Source organism: Lycium ferocissimum, chromosome 4 (assembly GCF_029784015.1).
Source record: "Lycium ferocissimum isolate CSIRO_LF1 chromosome 4, AGI_CSIRO_Lferr_CH_V1, whole genome shotgun sequence".
Classification (NCBI taxonomy): Eukaryota; Viridiplantae; Streptophyta; class Magnoliopsida; order Solanales; family Solanaceae; genus Lycium; species Lycium ferocissimum.
This window is the reverse complement of record NC_081345.1, coordinates 33,901,086-33,910,954: the sequence shown is the minus strand read 5'-3', so window position 1 is coordinate 33,910,954 and position 9,869 is coordinate 33,901,086. Positions and strand designations below refer to the sequence as shown.

The following is a 9,869-nucleotide window of genomic DNA, read 5'->3' as shown; positions in this document are numbered from 1 at the left end:
AACTAAACATAAGCTTAAATTATGTATTTAATGAAAGGAAGAAGATGGTTAATGAGACCTTTTTGGGTGATTCCAAGGAAGAAAGTTCTAGTTCAACTTGGATTGCCTCTTGAATGTAATTTGTGGTCTCCTATATCATTGTTAGAAGTGTCTAAGTGCCTAACTAAACGGATGGAGTGTTTCAGCAAAGGTGAATCGGAAAAGATGTCAATATAGGTCAACAAAAGTGAAAGACTTCTGGAGGGAATTTAACTAAAGTTACTACGAGGAAAGTGTAACTATAATTTGCAACTTCGTAGAATGTTGAAACTTGAAAGTAATATGTTGCGTTTTTGTTAAAGAGAAGCACAGATACTTAATATAATCCTTTGTAGGTATATTTAAAATGTTACTCTTGTGCAACGTAGAGACCAATTTAACACGAGTTAAATATGACTTAAAAGTGAATCTATGACTGGATCCAAAAAGAAGACTGTCAAAATGAAGAAGAAAAAAAAAAAAGTGTCGTGCGTAAATCCATACATCCCCAAACCTGCCCTCACCGACCCATGTTATTTTTGAGTGAAAAAAAAAAACCGTATTTCTCTCGCTTTTTGCTTTCTATGAATGTAAATAAAACAATACACTTATTCTTTGAGCCTAACATTTCATTTCATAAATGAAAAGACACAAATATTAAGGTGAGTAGGCAGGGTCTAAAGTTAGCCTCTAAAAGGACAGATGCATCGTCTATTCGCAAGTGGTTCTTGAGATTTGACTTGCAATTGCAAATTTAAGTAGACTATTGAAGTCACTTCATCACACATCATACTGAATGGCTCATAATTATACTAAATGGAAACCAAGGCTTTACTGGGACCATATGCTCAAAATCATGTGGCAATTCACTTGTAGTCCATGGCCTTATCAAGAGAAATAACTCTACTCGTTTTAAAAATAGACAACAAATATTCTTATAGCATAGCTGTTACACTTGATTATCAACACGCGGACAGCTGTTTTTCGTATGACACATAAGGTACTACTTAGTAATACCTAACAAGTAGCAACCAGACTTCGATGTATTGGATTCTGAACGGCAGATTGTGTTACTTTTTACTGATGGAAACTCAGTTTTGAAGGTTCATTTCACAGCGTTCCCGAAAGACACAGAATAAGCAGCATGCACGATTATCTAAATGAATTGATCGATAAAATTCGTGGTAAACAAACATATATGACAGTTGCTCAGTTAAGAGAGTTCCAAAGATTAATGCCAAAGTTAAACTAACTCACATCAGAACAAGCTGGCCATGAAGATAAATCATTGCCACCACATTTCCTTCCATCAGATGCATATTAGCTTTTTAATCTATGAATTTCGATTGCAACAAGAAACCGCTATACGAACACTCAATCGACAATGGCTAGAAAGTTCTCAGGAATCACCAAGTTAGACATCTCAACCGGTAAGGAACCTCGGCCGATATATTTTTGTTGCTCCCTTGGGGGCTGTTCCACCACAACTTGTACAGGCTCCACATTTCCATGACTATGAGGTGCCAATACTTGGTTGCTGCTATTAGCTGTTCCTGAAGCTAGATCTATCTCACTGCCCAGGCCAGCATCCTGTGTGCGCACTGGGCGGAGCAAACCTTGCAATCTCAGCAGGTAGCTCTGACTGGAGGGTTGGGATCTCACATACCGAGCTGCTGTCAGTACATTGGCTGTTGAACCCTCTGCTCGGATATTGGATAACGCACTGAGATCAAGATTTGGAAAAACAGAAGAGCGGCATCTAGGGCATTTCACATTTAACCGAAGCCACTCATCAATGCATTCAACGTGGAAGTTGTGAGCACAAGGCAGACCACGAACCTGCATATGATCTTGTAGTAAGAAAAAGCGATACTTGCGCCTTAAATTGAGCACAGATGTAAGATGCGTATGCATCTGATACCATGATGTTCTAGTGTTGAATTTTTTAGGGAAACTACCATCTCTCTGAAACAAGAAGAAGGGGAAAAGAGGAAATAGGGATTGCATATTGAAAGGTGAAAGAAGTGTGTCTTCGCGTCTGCTTAATTTAAATCCGCATGCATTCAACATCTGCAATATCTCCAGATCCCTTACTCAAGGATAATCAACTGCAGGCCGAGTTATGTAATAATCAATTCTGTTTTCGATGAAGACCCCACTTGTGGGACTACACGGGGTATGTTGTTGTTGTTTTCGATAAAAAACTATCAATTTTGCTAAGCTACAGAAATCTAAAAACCAGTGAATAGACAAGGCACAACCTTCATCAGTTAAGCTTTTGCTTTTTCTCAGAGTGAGATGGGGATGGGGATGTGGACATTACCTAAAAATAAATACTTCCCCAGTCCACACTAATTGAGCAGGCACTAAGTTATTTTCAAATAGTCCCACACAATGCAATCTAATTTACTCCGTAAGGATATTACAACAACATACCCAGCGTAAAATTAGTGGGCTAGATCATTGGCTAGATGTTCAACTTTGATTTTGCTGGAAATGTTACATCATAGTATGGATTTGAACACCCTTGAGAATGTGATAAAAATTTTGGTAAAAGTGATATGCTATAGGGCATGATGAAAGAAAAAGGTGAACCATAAATTATATTTTTTAAAGGGAAGTAATGAATTAGTATTTACGCAAAAAAGGCAATTACCTCGTTTCCCATGCGAAACTCTTCCAAACAGATAGGGCACTCACTACAGTCAGTAGGAACAGCCTTCAGCCTGAACTTTGGTAGCTCCTGAATGAGTGCTTCCACTGCTTCTGTCTGTGTGCCAAATAGAGAAATACCACCAGTTTAAGATGATACAAAAAGTTTTCAGCTGACCAAGTTTAGCACGGAGATTTATGATGATAGCTGACCCCAGCTATTGATAGTAAACTGTTTACTTGTTTACCTGAGCTTGGGTTAAGTAAAGTCCTGGGTGATATGAAGTAGCATCAGGTCCCATCGCTCTCATCTCCTGTCCTGCTGCTGCAAAAGTCCAATCTGGTACTCTGATCATGTCAACCAACACCTGTATTGAGGCAAAGGTTAAGCATGTCACTGGAAAAAAGTATCTAATTACTATATAATTCTATGAGAAGCAAAATCAGACATCTATTACCGATGTCAAACTATGCGTTAAGAAAAATTAACCTTGCACCCAACTCAACTCCAAAAGCTAGTTCATGAGGTGAAGATTGTCCAAACGAATAAAGTGACTACAGTCCATATCCTCGACCAACGTGGGACTCTAACACCCCCTATGCGCCTATGACTGGACGTCTAGAGAGTGGGTACATAACATAGACACCCAACATTAAGGATGGGTCAACGAGTGATACCATATTAAGAAAAATGGGCCTTGAACTTAACTCAACTCTAAAAACTAGCTCATAAGGTGAAGATTGTCTAAGACCATATAAGATGTTACAGCCTATACCCTCAACTAGTGTGGAACTCTAAACACAACAAATGCTCAAACTCTAGTATGTATCTTTCTTAGATATATACTAGTATCAATAGACCAACAATTCTTCAATCCCAAACTAGTTGAGTCAACTATATGAATCCATCGACTAAGCAGCTCTTTTTGAGATAAAAACTAGCTTAAAACTTCAATTGAGCTCCAGGAAGCACCAAGCAAGATCCAAATTAACATCCAGGTCATCTCTCCCATATATCAGACAATGCCTTATTTTTCACCACCCAAAATCAATTCATAGACACGTCGCCAGAGCCTAAAGAAATTTGATATCGTTGGACATTGAAGCGCATTAATCCCCATGAGATATTAGAAAAATGTATACCACTTTAATTTCCTTTTTCATTTCAATTATAGTACTTCTATGCAAGTGGGCTGGTGGAAGGAGATTTAGGAAACTTCGACGCCCAAAATTCCTAATCAAAAGGGAGCACCTTCACACAAGTCCAAAAGCAAGGCTATCAACGTAGGTTACAATCATTATTTTTTCACATTTAAGCCTATAATGGAATTTAAGACCTTCAAACTTCAAAGGCAAAATTAATTTAACATGGAGAGATAGCACGGGTTAAGCAAATAATAATAATAATAATAGTAGTAGTAGTAGTAGTACTAATAATAATAATGTTATAAACAACTATTGGTACATGCACGTCAAATACTAGCTTTAATACAATATAGATTCTAAAGCATACCCCAAATTCTGAAGTAGGAATTCCCTGTTGAGCACGTAATGAATGGGCTTGTCTTCTAGTTAACCACTGCAAAGAGAAATTTAAAACTTAATAGATGTAGTATTGATATTACTTCAAATGCATGTGTCATTTGTTAGAATATGTACTTGTATTTGTACGGACGACAAGATTACCCCAAGAAATAATAAGAAGTTTGTGTTTAAGGTTACTATCCTTCTTATAGTTTGTCTCAATCATTTCTTGGAAGAGAGGTGGCCAACACTGCTGTCGAAATAGAACCAGGCAATCAGTTACTAGTTTTTTGTTTGGGAAACTAACCTTCCCAATTGATATGCAAGCTATGCCAACGAGTCCACAGTAGCTGAAGAGCAACCAAATAAGGAAACCCCACTTTTGACCTTCTTCTGGCAACTGAAAGAATTCAACATCATATCAAATCTAAGGTTTCAGACTGGAACATCTAAAGTCAATGAGATCTAACGTGAACTTACACAGTTTCTCGCACTAGTGAACCATAAAGTCCCAATAATCGTCCAAGCCCAAAGAAAGGGATACAGAAACAGGGCAAGAATTGAAAGAACAACTATTCTTCCACGAAAGCGAGTATATCTCTGCTGCCAACCTAAATCCCTAAAATTTAATAACACCTAAACTTCAGTCCTTGTCATCTGAAACAACGATTCATATCAGGCGAGGAAATGACCATAAGATCCAAATGTTGATCAAAATAATTTAACGGAATCCCACTAACTAATTGACTCCGTGCATCACTCTTACCTTTTGATTAAAAGGTGAGAGAGTTGAACATCAAACGTGATTCTAAAGGGTATTCACAATCAAAGTAACAACTTTGGATATATTCATACTACATGCACATAAGAGGAGATTGCCAACCATCTAGGTAAGACTGATATCAGAATTAAAGGCCTTTAGGTTAGGGAAAAGCTCCAAACATTAGCTAGGAACAAATGATAACTTGTATTTGAGTCCTGGTTCGAGTCTCCGGCGACACCAATCAATTTTCTTTTATCAGTTAAAAAAAAAAAAAAAAAAAAAGGAGAAGACAAGTATTGACTTTTTCTAAGAAAATTTATACTATAGTCCTTGAAGGAAGGCCTTACAATCCCATTCCAGCAGCAAGTCCATTATCTACAAACATCAACAACCGAAACACAAACACTATTGTATAGTCAACCTGGATCAAGAAAAGGGAAAGCAATTGAGTCTTCCCAAAAATACTACACCAAAGTATCAGTAAACAAAGCTTCACATTGTTATTCAATAAATACCCACCACGATCCAGATATGCAATGGGTATATACAAAGATGGTAGCGCTTCCAGTTGATAGCCACAATGATTCTGATCAACAAACAGTTAAAGAAAAACAAAAAAACTCCAAATAAAACAATTCAAGACAAGGAACACCAATATAAGATACAAGCCAATGAAACTACAGATAAGAACCCAATTCAGCATCCACTGTAATTCCAATTTCAAGAATGGAACTCAGTATGAATATTGAAAGGATACATACTAGTTGCTAACATTGACAGGAAGAACCCGTCATACCTGCAATTCAACACAAACATACTCAATAAAGTTTCATATATCTTGAAAAACTATGAATTTAGAGTGAAAGATTTTAAGAACTGACCATTTAAAATCTGCGCCTTTCATTTCACAACGCAAATATTTGAAATCGGGGCAACCAAATTGAGAAAATTTGCGAATATTTTACACGCCGATTCTGTTACACTCCCAACATCGATGAGTACGTGTTGTGTACGGAGCTATTGAAAGGAGAATTCCGCACGGATTTGAAGGCTTGTCTGTCGGGGAAAAGGGAAAGTAAGAATTGTGAGTAGACTGGAGAAGACTGTCTGATGTCAACCAAATTATATACTTGTTGACACTTTAAGGAAAAGGTATTACGTATTGTGTACTTTAAAGTTTAAAATGTTTTATTTTAATAAGATTTATTGTTTCAAAAAATCTAAATTCATGTTAGGTTGGAAATATGTTAATTAGTTGCAACTAAGACATAAAATTATACTATGTATTATTCTAATTAGTTAATTATACCGACACGTGTCGTTTGTGTTTGTTTAGTCGTAAACTGCAATTTTTTTTATTTTATGGTATGCAGTGGGGAAATCCTTCTTTGGAGTTTCTTTTGTCCAAAAGAAATTAATTTTTATTATTAAGAAACTTTAGTACATGACTTGACTTGACTTGTCTAGGATCTTATGTAATGCCATCTAAATAATCATTTTCATAGAATAAGTAAGGTAAAAATGGATAGATCCTTAAGCTTTCAAAAAATTCTTGATTGCTTTCATTGTTCACGAATTTCTTATCAAGCCTTCAATTCTTGACTTTCCTCCTTAAGAACTAACCAACTGCAATCATCAATAATGTCATTTGGAATAATGATATGTTAGTAATCTCTTTACAATTTTTAGGGGGAAAAATTATAATGAAGACATTTTGTCTCTTTTAGTGGGCCTTTTATTCGACCTGAATTAATTCATAACTATCATATTTCTCTGGCTAATTTTCTCCAGAACTTCTCCAAGGGAGTAAGGGACTATGATGAATCACTTCTTCCATCCAAGTCACCAAACTTGAGAACTGAGCCAGTTTGTTGTTATCGCCTTGTTGGGCTAATACGTGGGCTGGGCTGTCCGTTAGAAAGAATTTCTTAGATATATTCGGCCCAAAAACACTTTCATCTATTTTTTGCAAGTAAAAGATATCTCTGATGTCTTCTCAAAACTAATCCAAACACCCACTTAACCTTCTTGCCACCATCATCAAATCTGATTTAATTGGATAATTCTACCTCTCTTTGCCACCATGAAAAGAAGAATATTTATATGTTATCTTATTTTTTGTTAATCTATTGTTAAAATTATGATAAGCAAATGTGTTTATGTCACGACCAAGCCCATGACACACATGGTATGTTTTGGCACATCAATTCTCAATGGATTCGCCTCTTGGGTTATGCCATCACCGAGCCTCAAATCATGCATACCATATAAATTTGTGTTATGTCGTATAAATCTCTTCATTTTTTCTTTCTCATTCGATATGTGAGATTCGCCTAAGATATGTTGGAAATCTTACGGAAAATACTTGATTTCAAACCTTGTCAGATAATACTTGATCACGAACTTTGCAGAAAATTCTTGAAAGCTTGAGGCATGTCAATTAAGAAACTGTTCTTAAGGATATTTCACCCGATATAGGTGTATCCCCAAGATTCAACAAGCTCTTTTAGTACAAAACTAGGAGCCAGAATCTAACAAAGATTTCACAAAAAAGAAAACCCAGCACAACATAATATAGAAGAAAAAAATATTTCTTTATATATTACATCATAAGTAAAAGAGTACTAGTATATATGTAGTACAAGAACTCAAAAAAGGCTACAGCCAAATAATGCCCCAAACGGATTAAGAAAATTAATAGCCATAAAGAGTCATCAAATGACCAAATTAAATATAATAATACCGTTTGACAACGTCTAATTCATATAACATGAATTATGCCATTAAGGCTAATAATATATACCAAAATAGAATTAAGTCTTTTGTATTAAAGTCCATAGAAATGTTACAAATAGTCCTTTTATTTTTGAGATATTAAATAAAAAATATTATTTTTCTAACAAGGTATGTACCTTTTTATTAGACGCTTGCCTGTGCTTCTCTTCAACCTCTCTTCGTCGCCCACCCTCCATCATGATCATCACAATTTAGAATCTCTTCTCGTTGTTTTTAATCTATTTGCAAATCCTTTTTCAAGCTAGACTCGGCTTTTAAAATGACATGATCACATCCGCACTTGTGTGAAACATATCTAAGATCCGTTTGGCCACGAGAATTATTCACTTTTTTTTCTGAAATATTTTTTCACTTTTTTCACTTTATACTGTTTGGTCATAAAAATTTCAAATACAATAGAACTTGTTTTTCACTTTTTCCATTTTCTATTTTGGACCTTTACTTTTGTTTTTCTGTTTTCAATTCTTACCCCAAAAGTTTTTATGTTGCTCAATTTTTACCCTAAAAGTTTATATAACTTTTTTCACTGGTCAGAGGCAACTTATGTTGCTCAGTTGCTCTCCACTCCAACAAACATTGAACATCATGTGCTAAAAAGCCTTTACAAGAAAAGAAGTAGGTGAGAATTTTGCAACAAAACCATATTTAGAGATGCTATATTTTTGTGTACATCGATAGTACTGCAGTTGCAGTCTTTTGATGGAAAGAAACCATCAGTCTTGAGCATTCCATTAGCTGATCTCGAGTATAATTGCTATGTTTCCCGCACTAGTTATGTTTATTAATTATATCGAATGGTTTTGCTAATATTTAAAAATTTGGGGTACAAATCATATTTCATGTTTTTTAGAAAAAGTACAATTCAACAACCAAATAGTATTATTTGGAAAATTATGGCCAAACACAACTTGAACTTCAAAAATTCTTTTTTTTTTTGGTTTCTACGGCCAAACGCCTACTAAAATTTGGCAGCACATTAATTGATTAAAGAGTTATGAACTATACTACTTACCAGATATGGATAGAAAAAAGTACCAGATATGGATAGAAAAAAGAGGAACAAGAAAGTCAGTCACGTTAGATGACCAAAACAGATCTTGTGCTTGTGAATTGTAAAAGTCAAAAGAAGCAGGCTTCACATGCAGATCTAATTTCCAGCCCTTTTGTACATCTTATTTTAGTAGTTTATATAAATTGTGACATCAATTGTCCAGTAGACGCACAGTGAAAAGCAGGGACTGAAAAGGATGTTAATCGGCTAGCAAAAACTATATTCCAAAAAAAGAAAAAAATTAGAGTGATTTTGAACGTTTCGAATGTCGGTGCTACCTCTAGATCTAATCATGGAAGGCGTAATTGAAATACTCACTTGAAATTAAATCACATTAGTATAAAGAATCAAAAAAAAAAAAAAAAAAAAAGAAAAGGAAAGAACAAGATAATGTGTGGATGCACTTTTGATTGGTGCCTGCCCTCCCAACGTTAATGAATGAATCGTGAAAGTGTTAGTCAAATGGTTTACTATGTTATCTTATACAGTAGTACAATAAAACTTTTTCTATAACATCGTCGTTTGTTCTGATATTTTTTTTTTGCTCCTATAGTGAAATGTTGTTATGGAAAATATATCATATGACATAACACGAAAGATCAATTCCACTGAAAAAATAGTCGGTATAGTGAAGTGTTCTCATATAGTGAAGATGTTATCGAGATGTCTGACTGTAGCTCGTAATCATTTGTCTAAAAAAATTGATCCCATCTCCTTATAGAAATAGCAAACTACAGGCGAAAAATGGAAAGAACACTTCCCTTTCTTAATTAAGAATTCTGACATGAACAGCTAGTTTACTGGTAATGAATATTGCAAAAAACAACGTTACAAATTCTCTTGATTGGAAACAATAAGTTCAATTAATGCCAAAGAATAGAGGTTGTTGAAGAAGAGAAATCCAAAAATGAACAGTTGAAAGGAAATACTCATCCATGTTATCTCTGTATCTGTTGGCTACATCACATGATGGCTCAATTATTTGAAAGCTTTGCTATCTCGTGCTTATTACACTGTTTAGCTCTCTCACCAGGGGCGGAGGTAGCTCCGGAGATGTGGGTTAAG

General features: G+C 35.3%; 1 protein-coding gene across 1 annotated transcript; it reads right to left on the bottom strand.

Annotated features, from left to right (window-relative positions):
• Nucleotides 1–906: 906 nt before the first annotated feature.
• On the bottom strand, nucleotides 907–6,087 carry LOC132052445 (E3 ubiquitin-protein ligase SIS3). Its single transcript, XM_059443980.1, has 10 exons — nucleotides 5,839–6,087; nucleotides 5,715–5,753; nucleotides 5,477–5,543; nucleotides 5,305–5,378; nucleotides 4,675–4,813; nucleotides 4,502–4,594; nucleotides 4,184–4,249; nucleotides 2,919–3,038; nucleotides 2,675–2,788; nucleotides 907–1,857 (listed from the first exon to the last, which is right to left on the bottom strand). The coding sequence occupies exons 1-10, from the start codon at nucleotides 5,859–5,861 to the stop codon at nucleotides 1,393–1,395; spliced, it is 1,200 nt and encodes a 399-aa protein (XP_059299963.1). The 5' UTR covers nucleotides 5,862–6,087; the 3' UTR covers nucleotides 907–1,392.
• Between the last annotated feature and the right edge of the window lie 3,782 nt (nucleotides 6,088–9,869).